This window comes from Buceros rhinoceros, unplaced genomic scaffold (assembly GCF_000710305.1).
Source record: "Buceros rhinoceros silvestris isolate BGI_N320 unplaced genomic scaffold, ASM71030v1 scaffold8579, whole genome shotgun sequence".
Classification (NCBI taxonomy): domain Eukaryota; kingdom Metazoa; phylum Chordata; class Aves; order Bucerotiformes; family Bucerotidae; genus Buceros; species Buceros rhinoceros.
The window spans coordinates 33458-49060 of record NW_010433243.1 but is presented as its reverse complement, the minus strand read 5'-3'; the positions used below and the strand labels follow the sequence as shown (position 1 = coordinate 49060).

Below are 15603 nucleotides of genomic sequence, written 5' to 3'. Positions count from 1 at the left end.
CTCAAATTGTTCACTATAAAGTATAAACAAAAGCTAAAAATATTCAGGCATGTTCTACAGTATCTGAAAAAGCATCAAATGGAATTTTTCAATGGTAATGAAATTTATGGAATAACCTCAATATTCCTAATATTTTTTTAAAAATTGCATCAACTTTATTACTAACAAACAAAACAGAAGATGTACAATATGACTAGGGTGTTGCTCAATGCAAACCTTTGGACAAGCAAGATTTCAGGTCAGACATGACTTAATTTATGAGTGTTACATTACTGATTTTCAGTAATATTTTCTAAACATAACTTTGAATATTAAAACTCTGCCTCTCTAATCAACTCCTTCCTAATCATGTCATCCAGTGACTGTCTGTCACACTGAATCCACTGGAATTAGGTGCAGGAATAATCACCCCTTGTTTCTGCAGTTCACGTAGAACATCTAGTATTGAATCCAGTTCCACTCGGAATTTCTCCAGTTCTTGATTCTTCTGTTGTGCCAGTCTTCGCCACCTCGCAGCCTCCTGGGTTTGCCTTGCTTCAGTAAGCTGGGATGCTAGCTGGGTTGCCTGCAAATGAGAAGCAGGTCAGTACTGTGACTTCATCCTAATCAACCATTCAGCCAACGCTGCCCCCTTGCAAAAATATGCCACTTCGTTACATCTGATGCTCCGTCTCAAAGCCCAGCGCTCACGCTAAGCAGAAACAATTTGTTCTGAATATTACAAAAATCATTCTGATAGCAATGAATCCCTTTAAATAGCTGCATTAATGACAGACAGCTATAAGCCATTACTGACTAACGAGCCTCAGGAGAATTTAACTTGCCCTCTCCAGAGCAGCAATTAAAAGTTTGAACATTCAAAACAGCTGAGTGTAAACCAAAAAAACTCCTCTGTAAGCAAAATGAAGCTCTTGAATTGCCATTTAAATGTGTTAAAAGAACACCCTGCAAAAAACCCCAAACCAAGTCTGAATGACATGTTCTGGGCTACTGCTGTACTTTTAAAAACCACAAGTTCCATTATCAGAAAATATCCTGTAGTCAATGAAGGTCTGAAGCTGCTGCAGAAAGAAGTTTGAATTAATTTTTACATGAATCCATGGCATAATCCTATTGAATTACTCAAAATAAATAAAGAGAGTCACAAGGTATCAAAATCTCCACACTACTATGAATAGTAATAGATTCTTCAAGGAAAGCTCTATCACTTAAAGGCCATAAATTGTATCTGTAGTTTGGCACCAAGGATAACCCACTGTTCCCTCGTTCAACAGTCAGTTTTCCTACATCATTAGTTCATTATAATTCATTTGGGGGACTGTTCTGTGCCCCACTGCACTGATTAAAGGTGCAAAACCAGGACAAAGCTTAATACAAAGCAAGGCTAGGAGCACCAGGAGAGATGAAATGACTTAGTAATCGTTGTGTATACTGATTTTTTTTTTAAATACATTACAAACCATCTCAGTAAATACTACAGGTCAGGCAATGAATTCAGTGGAGATGACAGACGACAAACTAGGCAGCAGCAGACACTCTACAGAAATGAAGAATTTCCCACATTATACAAATGCAAGTGAATAGTGTAAGAAAGTATCTGTAACACTGTTGCCTTTAGCAGGACAGAATGGGAACAAGAATAATAAAAACATCAGTGGCAGCAGTTTATTCCTAATCCAGTAACTTGCTTTATGCACAGCTCTTCTCAGAAAGAAAATTAAGTATCTGATGTAAAAATGGATGAGAATAAAACCTACCATGAAGAATTCTGTACATAAAAGTGTATTCCTTGAGATCTGATTTCAAAACTGTAGAACTGAGAACTACTACACCTGCCCTTTGGCTTCACCTATGTAAGTAAAACCTGAGTTAAAACACTAATGACAGTCATATATTTAAGTGATGAAAGTGTTGAGGAAAAAAAAAATCTATATGAATGAGAAAACTGTTCCCAGATGACAGAAGATGAAAAATCAGGTGGAGGACATGACACAGATTAAAAACAAAATATCAATGTGAATTTGTGTAACCCATTCGAGGCATACAGATGTCAGATACAAGAAGCTGTATCACAAAGATCCAAGCTTCAAAATCCAAAATTTCCAGTTTGTTGAGGATGAAGACTTTTTTTGTTGTCACATACTGTTTTTAATACCCGAAACAAGACTGCTGCGAGCTGTTTCTGTACTTTTAATGCAGGTTTTCTGAATGGTGCCTCTAGGACTAGAAAATAGTTACAGTTGGGTTGAAGAATGTATCCTAGCTTAACAAATGGCATTACGCACTTTCTGTCAGTTTTCAGCTTTCACTGTGTAACTGACATATGAAATGACCTGATGGAACACAGGACTCCAGAGGTCGTGGGGTCCAACCCTCCGCAAAAGCAAGGCCTCCTCACAGCAAGTGGCGAGAGAGTTATGCACCCAAGTTGTGCATGAGCGATATAATTACCACAGCAGGGACGTGCTGAGTGGGACTGCATCTACACGTGCTTGCGTCAGCTGGCACCAAAGACCAGACCGTGGCTGTATCAGAAGGGACTCGCACCCCTGCAGTGTGAGCTAAACGGGCCTGTGCAAATACCCTCAAACTACAGTTAAACCAATAAATTGCTCTTGAGAAGTAAGTGCAGATGTGCTTCAGTGTACCTTTTGAATTTCTTGCTCTCTTTTTGCATGTCTGCTCTCTATATGCTTGATTTTCTCTTCCAGGCACAAGAAGTGTTTCATTTCAGGACTGTGGCTCTCCTTAGCCTCTCTCAGTTCTTCCAACAATTTCGTCACCTACAGTTTGTGAGAACCAATGGTAGTTGTTATCATTGTGTTAATTATGGTTATCATTGTGTATAAACCAGATTCCTTGCAAACTGTATTTGTGCTGTTTTATCATTCCGTTCAAAAGCTAGAGGAAGGAAGACAGAAAAGAGGAATCTCCTTTATTCAAATGCTTAGTGACTTTTCGTTTGTAGGTAGTGGCCTGAGGATATGAGAATCTAGTCCTTTTCCATAAATCCCATCCTGTTCATAGTATGTTAAGCAGTGATTATTCAGTCAGTTTTTACACTTCTAAATGTACTAAAAAATTAACAGATACTATTACGATTAGATGGTCCGTTCTCACATCCTGGATAAAGATCAAATAAAAAATGTACCAGTGTATTTCTAAGCAATAAATTCAGAAAAGACAGGCTGCTAACAGACATGATTACAAATCCCCTTTGGTCTAATAAATGCCAGGTCAAATCAACCACGAACAAACCACTCTACCCATGACTTACAGCTGATTTTGTAATCCACCATGAATTCAGGTGAGTTTTCTAACAAAGCCCTACTGGCTTATTCTTATTCTTTGCCTATTTTAAGTAACTTCATATTTATTCATTTAACATCTAAGTTTTATTGGTCACTTCCTTAATGTAAGTAAACTGAAGTGAAACTTTTGAAGTCTTTACCCTTTATTATAATCCTTAGCTCCCCCTTACCCAACATATTTGAGAACTGCTAACCCTCCCCAAGCACTCAGCCATCCCTGACAATCTGCTGCTGAATTTTAAGTATCTGGAAGCGTAGGGTCCTCATAAGATGTTGTCGCTTTTACTGAGATGTGACTCCAAGATGGCTTACTATTATTTCCATTTTTTAACGTGGTTTTCCAAAATAACAAGGCCTATGTTACTACATTTTTGCCTGTCCATTTCTCCAGCAGCTTTGAACCTGTGGGCCCATCGCAGCCACATTTGTCAGAGGAGCAGATGTCTGTCTCATACGTTTTGTGAAACTCAGTGTCTGCTGCTTGACTTCTAGGTTGCCCCAGTGAAGGGAAGGGCTGATGCATGATCTCAAGTACGTAACTAAATAAAACAATTCATGCAGGAAAGATGTTATGAGGGGAAAAAAGCCCCAGGAAAAAATGGTCTTCATATATTCTCCCAGCAACAGAACTACATTAAATACAAAGCTGTGCTACATGCAAGCTGTTATGCAAGAGAAATATGTAGTTAAAACATCCATAAACAGCATTCCTGAATTTAGTATTCAAGTAACAATCTTCCAGGGAGCCTCAGAAAAAAGTCTGCCATTTTAGACAGAGGACTCAATTCTGTTACAAATGGTAGTGCTTTTCCTTGTCGTGACTAATTGTGTTAGCAGGTTTGGTTGCTGCCTTTACAGCTCAACTTACTTAACCATTTAATGCTTAAAATGTGTTTTACAAGCAGCACAGCAATCATGCTAGAGGGCAAAAGCAAGGCTTTACTTTGCCGTTTCTCTCTGTATAGCCTTGCAGTGATTTTTGTAACAAAGGCAGTCCGCTAAATCTTCGTCAGTGCTGGCACCTTGAACTCGGTCTGTAACACCTGGGTCGGATAGGATGATCATTCTCTTAACCACCACTGTCAGTAATAATCTGCAGAACAGTCATAGAAGAAACAAAGTCATAACATTTGTCTCATTGTACTCTTGCCCCTTTTTTCCCAGGAACAAGTAGTACATTTACTGAGATCACTGGAGTGAAACAAGCTTCCTATGGCGAGGCAACACCTGCCATTAGGTTCATAATACGAATCCACAGTCTCAGCCTTTATTCTGCAAATACAGAGCTTGTTTGTCTCTCCCTACAAACCCTCACTTTTCTATAAATACTTCACAACAAAGGTGGAATTTTGCATGGGCATGGTAAACGTTGAATGAGTTTAGTGAGATTAATGATATTAAGTATGTACTAAACACATACTGATACTTCTCATTTCTTCTAAACAAAAGCAGCAAGCAAGATTAAATGTCTGGAGTTCTCAATCCCTTACAGAGTGGGAGAATCTTTTTAATAACTCTTGCAGGTTAATTACTGTGTTATCAAAATGAAGTTAAAACGAGCAGTGTTCATATGTCAAGGAGATGGTGAATTAAACATGAACACAATGCTAAGACAGACCATATCCTCCTCCAGAACAGGAAGTGATAAAAAAAATTTGGTAGCACTTTGAGAACAACAAAAGCATAAAGCTTGAGCTAAAAGACAGACATCAATTTTACACAATATTAACCCAAAAATATAAGCATGAACAAGGTAATTTTTAGGTTACATGCTATAAATAGAAGATTAAGAAAAACATAGATACCTCTCTCAGAACCTGGTGGATTTAAAAAGAACTACTACAGCTAAGCTTCTCTTCTTAAGAGACCTTACATTTCATAGACGCCAAAGGAGAAAAGCAGTAATTGCCTAAGTCAGTTTTGTGGCAATGAAAGATGGAAAAAAATAAGGCTTTCTCTGAAGGAAGAATTTGAAAACATTAATAAAATACCCTCTTAATAAAGGAAAAGTCTTGTGATCTCTTTACTACTCATCACGACTCTCACAGAAGAGGCATGAATGCTTGGATTAACCCCATGATCAATTTTCATACAGATGTCAGACATTTCTATCTAATTAAGAATAATAAATAATCAAAGGAGGTCCAAGATTCACCTCCTGTTCTGTGTTGTTCTCTTCTGTTAGAAAATGTATTGCATTCTCCGGTATAATTCATGTAGAAGCAACTGACAAAGACACTGTTCCTAAGACGTATTTTACTATGTATTCCTTGAGGCTTTGCAAAGATGAAAGTGAAAACTTTATTATTAGAATAAGGCACCCCTGATCCAAATTTAAATTTACCTCTTTTTGTAGGAGTTCCTCTCGCATCTGTGAAATTAAAAGGGCTTCCTGATGTCTCTGTTTTTCACCGATTTGTTCTTGGAGATGTTTTATTAATATCTACAAGAACATTAGTTTGTCATTAACATAAATACCCATAACAACATGTGAAAAACAATGCAGGAAAAATACACCAAGAATGTGTCAGTACTGGTGGTCTGCAGGTGTAAGTGGTGCATGTATAGCAATAGCTGTAACACACGTGCACGTGTGCTATTTAAGTCCTCTGCATGGGTTGCTCAATAGCAGACGTGTACACATATACAGTATATGAAAAAAGTCTCAATCTTCAAGTTACCTTCCGCAGTTAGAAAAACAATCTGAAATAATCTGAATGCAATAGCCCCTTCTACCCTCACACTTCTGTAAAACTTATCCCAAACTTTTAATGCACAAATATAATCATGGGCCCAGGTCCTCATGGGGGACTTGAACTACCCTGATACCTGCTGGAGGAAAAACACAGCAAGGCATTAGCAATCCAGGAGGTTCCTGGAAAGCACTGATGACAACTTCCTGACCCAAGTGACAGAGGAGCCAGTAAGGAGGTGCTCTGCTGGGCCTTAAACTAAATCAAGGAAAGGTATGTTGGGGGTGTGAACACCAAAGACAAGAAGGTCATCAGGAGTAGTAAGTATGGATTCTCAAAGAGGAAGTCATGCTTGACCAACCCAATAACCTTCTACGATGAAATGACTAGCTTGGCAGGTGAGGGGAGACCAGTGGATATTGCCTACCTGGATTTCAGAAACAAGGTTTTCAACACTGTCTCCTGTAAAGTCCTCACAGAGAGGCGATGAAGTAGACAGCGAGGTGGATTGCCAATTGACTTAAATGGCTGGGCCAGAGGGTGGCAGTGAGTGCAATGAAGTATAGTTGGAGGCTCGTAACGCACTGGGTGTGATGTGTGGAATTGTTACTTCTGGGTCCAATCCTGTTCAACGTTTTCATCTGGATGATGGGGCAGAGCATATCCTCAGCAATTTTGCTTATCATATAAATCTGGGAGGAGTGTCTGATACACCAGAGGTCATACTGCCATCGAGAGAGTGCTCAGCAGACTGGACAAATGGGCTGACAGAAACCTCATGACACTCAACAAATGGAAGTGCACAGTCCTGCTCCTGGGGAGGAACCACCCCGGCCACCAGTATATGCGGGGGTACACCCAGCTGGAAAGCAGCTTTACAGAAAAAGACCTGGGTGTCCTAGTGGACACCAAAAGGCTAATGATATCCTGAGCTGCATTAGTATGAATGTTGCCAGCAGATCAAGGAAGGTGATTCTTCCCCTCTACTCAGCTCTGGTGAGGCCACACCTGAAGTGCCGTGTCCAGTTACGGGTTCCCTAGCACATGGAGATACTGGAGAGAGTCTGCAAAGGGCCACTAAGGTGATTAGGGGACTGGAGCATCTCTCATACCTGGGTCTGTTTAGCTTGGAGAAGAGAAGGCTCAGAGGGATCTCACTCATATGCCTACAAATATCTGAAGAGAGAGAGCAAAGCCAACAGAGCCAGGCTCTTTCCAGTGGTACGCAGTGGCAGTAGAAGCAGCAAAGGGCACAAACTGCAATACAGGAGGTTCTGTCTGACCATTAAGGAAAACTCTGCTATGAGGGTAACCAAGTACTTGTTTGGGTCTCCAAGCCCAGAGAGATTGTGGAATCTCCCTCCTTGGAGATGTCAAAAGCCATCTGGACATGGTCCTAAACAACTGGCTCTAGATGACCTTGCTTGAGCAGGGGAGTTGAACGAGATGGCCTCCAGAGGTCCCTTCCAACCTCAGCCACTCTGTGATTCTGTGAATAAGGGGGCACAGGCCCATGTTTAAAACAACAGATCCTCCTTCAAAGAAAGACAGAAGTTTATAGCAATATAGAAAGAAATAACTTTAAGAGGCATCTATAGGTAATGAATATAACTACTGTATCTTACCTCTTGTGTTGAAATTCTGCTGTTTAGTTCAGCTACTTTAGAAGCAGAATGCTCCTTTGCATGCTGGCAAAGAATCTCCTCTACTTCCCTCTGATGGGAAGCTTTCAGAGATGCAATGTATTCTGCTGTGTCTTCCTGTATCCTGAACAGTGTGAGAGGAAAATCAGATGTAGTAAAGCAGCTAGACAGTTCTTAAATGCAGCAAATTTGCTCACTTGAACATATAAAATGTTTCATAACAAAACCTTGCAAGACAGCACCACCATTACTTCCGCTGCTCTGCAGGGACGACAAGGCGGGAGAATCTACAATGCTGGATATACCCCTCATTTAACTAGAGGCTGCTAGAATACAGAAAACTCAACCAATCATCTTTTTGACTCCTCTTAGAAAAAAAAGGAGAGAAAATAGGTACTTTTAACTCATGATGCAGCTGTCCTATTTCAGATATCTATTTTAGAACAGAATCTGTTGCAATCTAAATATGCCAAATTCCTCTACTTTGACTTGAAGGGATCCAAGATAGACTAGGTGAAGTGTAAAGTTTCTACAGCTGGTTAAGCAAAACCCACTGGAAGTGAACCCCAGTTTGAAGGAAAGAACGAGTACCAAGTATTAATGCCATACAGCACAAATACAAAGCATCTGGGATGCAACAGTAGACACCAAGATCTTTTTACTCAAAACCATGATGAACTGTAGCATTAACAAGAAGGATTAATACAGGTTTTCCTGTAGAATCCTGAGACAGTGACTGTTCTAAAACACCAAAACACAACAACAACAACAAAAACCAACACCCCAAACCAAAACCAAACAGTAAAAATGAAATTTAGAAAGAACACTGGCCAAGTGTGAAGCTAGCTTCACACACACCTGACATTGACCTGTCACTTCAATCCTCTATCAGCCAACACTTCAACAAGGTTTTTAAAGAAACACGCTGAGCATTTACCTTCGTAGGTTATTTTCAGAATAAGCCAGTGTTGCTTGAGACTTCACCCTTTGCTGGTTCATTTCTAGAGACAACCTTTCTAGCTCCTCTTTCAGCTGTGCATTTTCTTGCAGAACTTCCGAGAGATTGGAATCAGAAAAGGTATGTGGTTGGTATATTTTGTCATCATTAAAAATGCTTAGAAAAGGTCCACTGTTGCTGGAATGCCTTTCATCTGTTGCCGGGGCATTCTTTTTCAAGATCTCTGTAGAGTTTTCCTTATTATTGGTTTTATTTCTCAAATTATTATCAGACAACATCACCATCCTTTCTTTTTGAAGTTTCTCTACAGTTTTTGTAAGGGCTTGTATTTCTCTATTTTTGGTGACCAGTTCCTCATTTAGTTTTAACAGTTTGTCTTTCGTGTTACCTTGTTTCATTTGAGAGTCTGGAGACTCTAAGTCTTTATTATCCTTTTTACTTCTGAGTTTTAATTGGGAATTTTGACTTTTAAGGTTTTCAATTTCTGTCTGGAGGTTTTTAATGGTGATCTGATGGGTCGTCTTTAGATTCTGAAGCTCCTGTTCAAGGTCTGTAGAACTGGCTTTATCACCATTCAGTTTTGATGATTCACTCATGAATTTGTAGGCAAGTAGTTGCTCAAGCTCCACAAGTCTTTGTTCATACTGTATCTAAGGGAGGAGCGGGAGGAGGGCAAGAAAAAGAATTTCCTCAAGCGTACTTTTATTATTAGCTCTTCACATTATTCTTTAAAGTTACTGCACATCTGAAGCAAGGTTTCACAAGACAAGATACACATCAGTATTGCTAGCAACATCACTCAAACAGTTCACAAATTCCCGAGTGAAAAAACTATGTGAAGTAAATTTAAGTCTCTTGTAAAACAAAACTACTCAAAACATTTAATACAAAGTAATCCTCTACTCACAATGAATGCAGTAGTTACGGCAAAGAAAATTCAATTGACCAGAAACTATTTCTTTTTTATAAATGATTTCTCTTCAGACATTACCAACTCAGGCAAAGTAACATCTTATTTTAATATATTGTCTTTTTTTTTTTACATGTCATTATGTATTTGCCATGTGTCACGTTACAAACGTTACTGTCACATGCCTCAATTGTATTTCATTAAAAACTTGAATTTTAACAGGACTTGTATTTTGATTTATTTGTAAATATGAATACAGAAGTGTGAATTTGGAGAGACGCAGAATCTTTCTTCCTAATGAGCTGAGGAAAACATAACCCTTCTTAATAGCCTGGATAGCACCTGAGGAAAGCACGATGAGTTATTCACAAGGAGAAAAGGAGGAACGACTAGCCAATGCTTTTCTTCCCTGCTCATTAAGCACCTGTGCAGTTCATCTTTTCCTTCAAGTAAAATGCCAGACTAACTACCATGTAATGTTTAGTGTTCCCAGACTTTCCCTGCAGAATTCACAGTCAGCAGACCTGTGAAACTGAAACCTTTGGTGTAGCAAAGAATTAGGTACACAAGCTACTCTGATCCACAGGATGAAACCTACTTAACTGTATGAATTAAATTATTATGCCTCAAGAACTTGTTCTCTCAATTTCAATGCTCTTTTTATCTTAGCTGGAGATACTGAAATTCTGGTTATAAATTCTTTGAATATTTCTTGCCTTGAGCATGGTCTTTGCCTTCAGTTTTCACCACTGCTCTGTGTTAGACCCCAGTAACCTTGTGACCGGTCCTTGCAGAGCAGACTACTCAACAGGTCTCTAACTTTTACCTTTATTTTTTGAAATTGTTGTTCCATGGCACGGAGACTTTTTTTAGCTTCATCATCTTTACCTTCAAGTTCTGTTTCTAACTTCTTTATTCTTCTTTCCAAAAAATCAACTGTGCTCGTTCTAGCTGAAAGATCACTAGTTTTCTCAGCAGCAGCAGCAGCATAAATCAAAGCAGGCAAGGAATTTGGATACCTTCTTTTTAGAATTCCTTCCATTTCTCTGATCTATCAAAAAGAAATTAATTAAAAAGTCAAAAAGAATAAAGTTGTGATGAAAAGTGAACAGAAATAAGTGACAGAATGTTAACAAATGTCATCCACTTAAGCAGGGTGAAAAATGAAAACAAGAGATGCATATGCTGAGAACATTTTACGGTGCTTACATTTATGTTATTGTTTACAGAAAAACAAGATTCATCATCTCTTCCTGACTGAATTTACATCATCTTAAACTCTCTGCTGAGAGTTTATGCTCTGCTTTTCAGACAGTCTTATGTCAAATGGACCTTTTATTTACTTTCTTAGCACTTAAGTCATAAATGGCTCTTAATGCAGTTAAAGTATTACCTTTTTTTCTGGTTTTACACTCACATTCTACTTTTCCAACTGTTACAGACATATTTCACAGAATCACGGAATTGTGGTTGAAAGAGATTTTCAAGATCATCAAGTCCAGCCGTTCACCCTGCACTGCCAGGTCACCACTAAACCATGTCTCAGCACCACATCTACAGGTCCTTCAAATACCTCCAGGGGTGGGGACTCCACCACTGCCCTGGGCAGCCTGTTCCAAGGCTTTAAAACCCTTTCCATGAAGAAATTTTTCCTAACGTCCAATCTAAATCTCCCTTGGCACAACTTGAGGCCACCTCCTCCTATCACTTGTTACTTGGAAGAAGAGACCAATATCCACCCTGCTACAACTTCCTTTCAGAGAGTTGTAGAGAGCGATAAGGTCTCCCATGAGCTTCCTTTTCTCCAGGCTAAACAATTTCATAACGGTATTGAAATTATTTTCCCAATAACAGATTATATACCTTTTATTTTGGAGTCTGCAAGAAAATAACAACTTGCATGCAAGACTAGTAACAAGCACCCCTTTTTCTATAAGTAAAATTAACATTAACACACTGCAGAGGCTTTCCCATTTGTCCCACATAAAAGCAGCTGCCACCTCCTAAAATTTAGACGGACCCACTTCCACCTGGACTTTTCTTCAGTAGAAACATGGATTTTAAGGTCTCTGTTCCACCAGTTTTCATAAATCTTGTAGGAATCCAATAAAATTTAAACCTCTATGCTTGAATCAACTTGGTTGAAATTGGACTTAGTGTAAAGGGTTACTGAAGATAGACAAAAGCAGTCTTAGAAGACAAAGAGCAAGCTTGTGTGCGCTTTTGTCCTTTTTCCCCTTTCCAAGAAATTCTAAGCAGTATTTTAACGTTAAAGCATTTTAAAAGGGATATCAGTAAATAGCTTATTAAAACACAATAGCAGAAGAGCCCCTTGTAAGGAAGTAACTGCAGCTTTTTTGTGTGGAGTGTTCCATAGCACAAGTTACTTTTATGCAATGCTTTAGCCTTATGAAAGGGCTGGTAACTGTTGTAAGTGACCTTATCTGAAATAAAGATTAAACAAAACACCATTCTTAACAAAGATTAAACAAAACACTATTCCATACTTGTCGCTCAAGATCCTGAATTCTTTTAGCATCTGCTGCTCTGTCTTGCAAACGTTTCTTCTGTTGCACACACTGACCTCCAGCTTCAGCTCTGAGCTTCTCAACCTATCCAGTTATTGAGAAAATAAAACTGAAATACATATGCAGAGACATTGTCTGTGGCACAAAAGCAAGCATTTCAAACTCACACAATATAATGGAATCATTCTGCAACTTCAGAACTGGAAATAGTAATTTCTGTATCAACTGATTCTTCAGCTTCTTAAACTAAGTTAGAGCTTCTTCAAGCCACTTAAGATCAAAAGGACCTGAAACTAGCTGCAGACATCTAGAAGAGAACTTCAGCTCCAGGACATTCTTGTCTTCAGACCAATAAATCTGCTTCTTTCTATCATAAATCCAGTATGCAGCCTCAGTTAATAAGCTACGAAGTACTACACAGTACAGTACACAAGTTCAGTGTGAGTTAAGGAAATAGTCTGTGATTTGCAAGGCTCAAGGCTCTGCTCCATGATGAGGTACACAAACAGTCAAAAAGCAACATTATGCTGTGCCTAAACAAATGCTGACTCCCTGGACAAGAGGAAGGAACTTGATAGCTAACGCTTCTGCACTCCCATAAAGTCTGGCCATGAAGACTCAAAGCTTTAATCTAAAATGGAGTTTCCTACCTTTATGGGCCACTATGACCACTGTACAGGGGATATTACACCTTGGATAGCTGGAAGTATTCCCATCGTGATTTCTGTTTCACATTGGCAATGTGAGCAAAGGTAATGCTTTTATGCCATCATTGTTTGACTAATTTGATTGGTTTTATATCAAAACTCTTCATTGTTTTTAAACACCAGTTCATCCTGGAGAAAATGCAAATAAAAATATTTTTTCATAGCAATGATATGTTGATCACAGTTTGATACGATGGTGTTTAAGGGATACCCTACCCTGGCTGCTCCTTAGAGGCACCTCCTTTCATCTGTGACCTCTTAAAAAAAAAAAAAAACCACCATGAAAAAATTCCAAGATCATTTTATCACTGGTAAAATTCTTTATTTTTATGACTCTTAAGTCAAATCTACTGATAAGCAAGCAATGCAAATCTCAGAACTATTCAAGATTCATGTATTAGTTTTGCTTGCTTTGTATTTTGAGTGTTTTGGTTTTTTCCTCCCTACTATGGCAACCAGAGAATCTTTCTAAGACAAAAAAAAAAAAAGAATTTAGAACTGGTATTTAAAACAAAAAGGAAGCGTTGCCTATGCTACAATGAAAAGGAGGGAAGAGAATGACAAGAGGGATGTCCCAAGTTGTTAATGTATCAATGTACTTCCTTTTCTTAGCCAAGAAATTTGCAGATTTTAAGGGAACACACTACTTTTGTTTCCAGAAGCATCATCAAGGTGTCCAGTACAAGCAAACCCAGGTTTTAAGCATTGTGCACTTGCAAGTCTCACTGCATGTGTACTAATATCCATTTTGCACATAAAGACTCCACATTTGATTTAAGGCTTACATCTTTTATCTTGAAAAAAAAAAGGTAATATTATGGATGGAATTACATGACATCCATCATCACAAAGAAATAATTTCAGGTTTCAGCTTCTTAGATAAAGCTAGATATTATGACCTCCAGTTTTAGTTTCTCAATTTCTTCTCTTGCATCTTTAAGACGGGCTGCATCTTTATCCAGAAGATCTTGATTTTCTGCATACCACTGAAGTCTTCTTTTTAAATGAGTAATTTCCTGTTTGTATGATTCTTCCATAACTTTAAATTCATAAGACTTCTCACCTACAAGAATAAAACATCTTTAGTATTGTTTTATTAATAATTATGTATTGAAGAAGTAATTAGTCAGCACTATCCTTCTCAGCATTTCATGCATTTACTAAACCGCTTACTGCAATAAATTTTTAAAAACAGACCTGAATCAGGATTTTAAATGAAACAGTATTTGAAAAAGCACCACCTTTTTTTCTCTCATACACAGTAGTACTCATCAATTCATAGTTTACTCTGGAAGGAACTTAGAACAGAAACTCAGGGGCATCTATTCCTGATCACGTTCTAATAAATACGTTTTCAGTAAAACATGGATGACAATAGAGAATATATGCTTAGATTTGTATAGACTCTCTTGTTTAGGGATCAAACATATTAAGACAACACATGGAGGCGAATATTACAACTCTTAGCACTTGTGCTGCCTGATACTGGAAGCGAAAGAGTCCATTTTCTGGACCTCTCATTAAGAAAGCTAAAGTCAAATCAGAAAGAGATCTGGGTGAAAAAAGTCACAAGGTGTAAGTTATAGTGAAAAACCAGGCAAGATCTAAATAAGAGACTAAGATGCAACACAGTCAATTTTCTTATGCAGAGTTGTCCTATAAATGCAATTGACTGGTTTCCATGCACAGTGGGAAATGGACACAAAAAATCAAACATTAGGCAATAACAAAGAGTTCAGCTGGATACAAGAAATAAATGTATATATTTTTATATATATACACACACGTACAAATTACACATTTAATAAAGCACAGAGTAGGCAAAATTATTCCATAAGATGAAGGCACTCTACCTGATATAGATGCAGTTTGGACTTTTGCTAAATCTCTCTCCTTCTTTGCTTGTCCCAAGTCTACCTCAAGCGCTTGCTTATCTTGTTTGAGGCGTCTTATCTCTTCTTGTAATTTAGTTTCTTCCTTCTGAGTTTTAGAGAAAGAAAACAGTAAGGCAAGAAAAACTAAAACAGACATTGTCATACAAAAAACCTGAACATGGTTTTTCACCATTAAATGATTAAAGAGCTGCGTCAGAGCACAGCAGCAATGAGGTTTTCTAGTTTTGGTATTATTCTCAGGCCTTGCTATAGCAGAGCATGGGAAAACTTAGGCTAAACAAAAAAAAACACCCATGAATTTTTTAATAAGACTTACATAATTGTCCTAGAAGTAGAAAACATCTGCCTTTTGAGAGCGTCAGTAAAGAAAATGGCTTTACGTTTCTAAGACTTAAGACTGTAGCTTAAATGGACAGATGTATTCTCCATAAGTTCACCTTACTGCTCTCTATTTCTCGCCATTTTCTGCATGTACTCTCTGTTCCATTTGTGTGATCACCAGCAAACTTCAGGATTAAGTAGGATGAAAGGCTTCAGTGCTAGCCTCTGGAGATGGAGGCCCCTGATCCTAGGGATCCACAGGTAAACAGTGCGGGGTGAGATTCTGAGGCCAGCCAGTAAATAGACCAAGTGCCTAGGGCCAGCAATGGCCAGCATGTATTTGTGTTGCTGTTAGCGAACTCCTTCCTGATCTGCTAAACCGGATCACTCCACGTGTGCTCCTTGTGTTTCCACGAGTACTTGTTTCTACTTCCACGGTGTGAAGAAAGGCACTGCTCTCTCTGTAATCTGTGTGTCTGACCAGGTTAGTATTGCCTGTGTGTGTCTATCCATCTTTGGATCTTGTGTTCAGTCTCCTTACAGGCTGGACCTAAGGACAGGGAAGAGTAGCAGCAGCACCTCTATGTTTGGAACCAGGGGAGCCCCTGGAGTCTTATGAGCTCAAAGGTAGCTCTAT

At 38.6% G+C, this 15603-nt stretch overlaps 1 protein-coding gene across 1 annotated transcript in view; it reads right to left on the bottom strand.

The window, feature by feature from the left end:
* Window positions 1-313: 313 nt before the first annotated feature.
* The window catches only part of CEP162 (centrosomal protein 162kDa), a 48263-nt gene continuing 32973 nt past the window's right edge, over window positions 314-15603 (bottom strand). The window contains exons 19-27 of the mRNA XM_010144040.1: window positions 14604-14730; window positions 13650-13813; window positions 12023-12127; window positions 10342-10566; window positions 8585-9255; window positions 7630-7771; window positions 5656-5754; window positions 2649-2783; window positions 314-565 (exon numbers count right to left, since the gene is read on the bottom strand). Coding sequence (XP_010142342.1) covers window positions 347-565; window positions 2649-2783; window positions 5656-5754; window positions 7630-7771; window positions 8585-9255; window positions 10342-10566; window positions 12023-12127; window positions 13650-13813; window positions 14604-14730 — 1887 coding nt within the window. The 3' untranslated portion in view covers window positions 314-346. The remainder of the gene's footprint in view (window positions 566-2648; window positions 2784-5655; window positions 5755-7629; window positions 7772-8584; window positions 9256-10341; window positions 10567-12022; window positions 12128-13649; window positions 13814-14603; window positions 14731-15603) is intronic.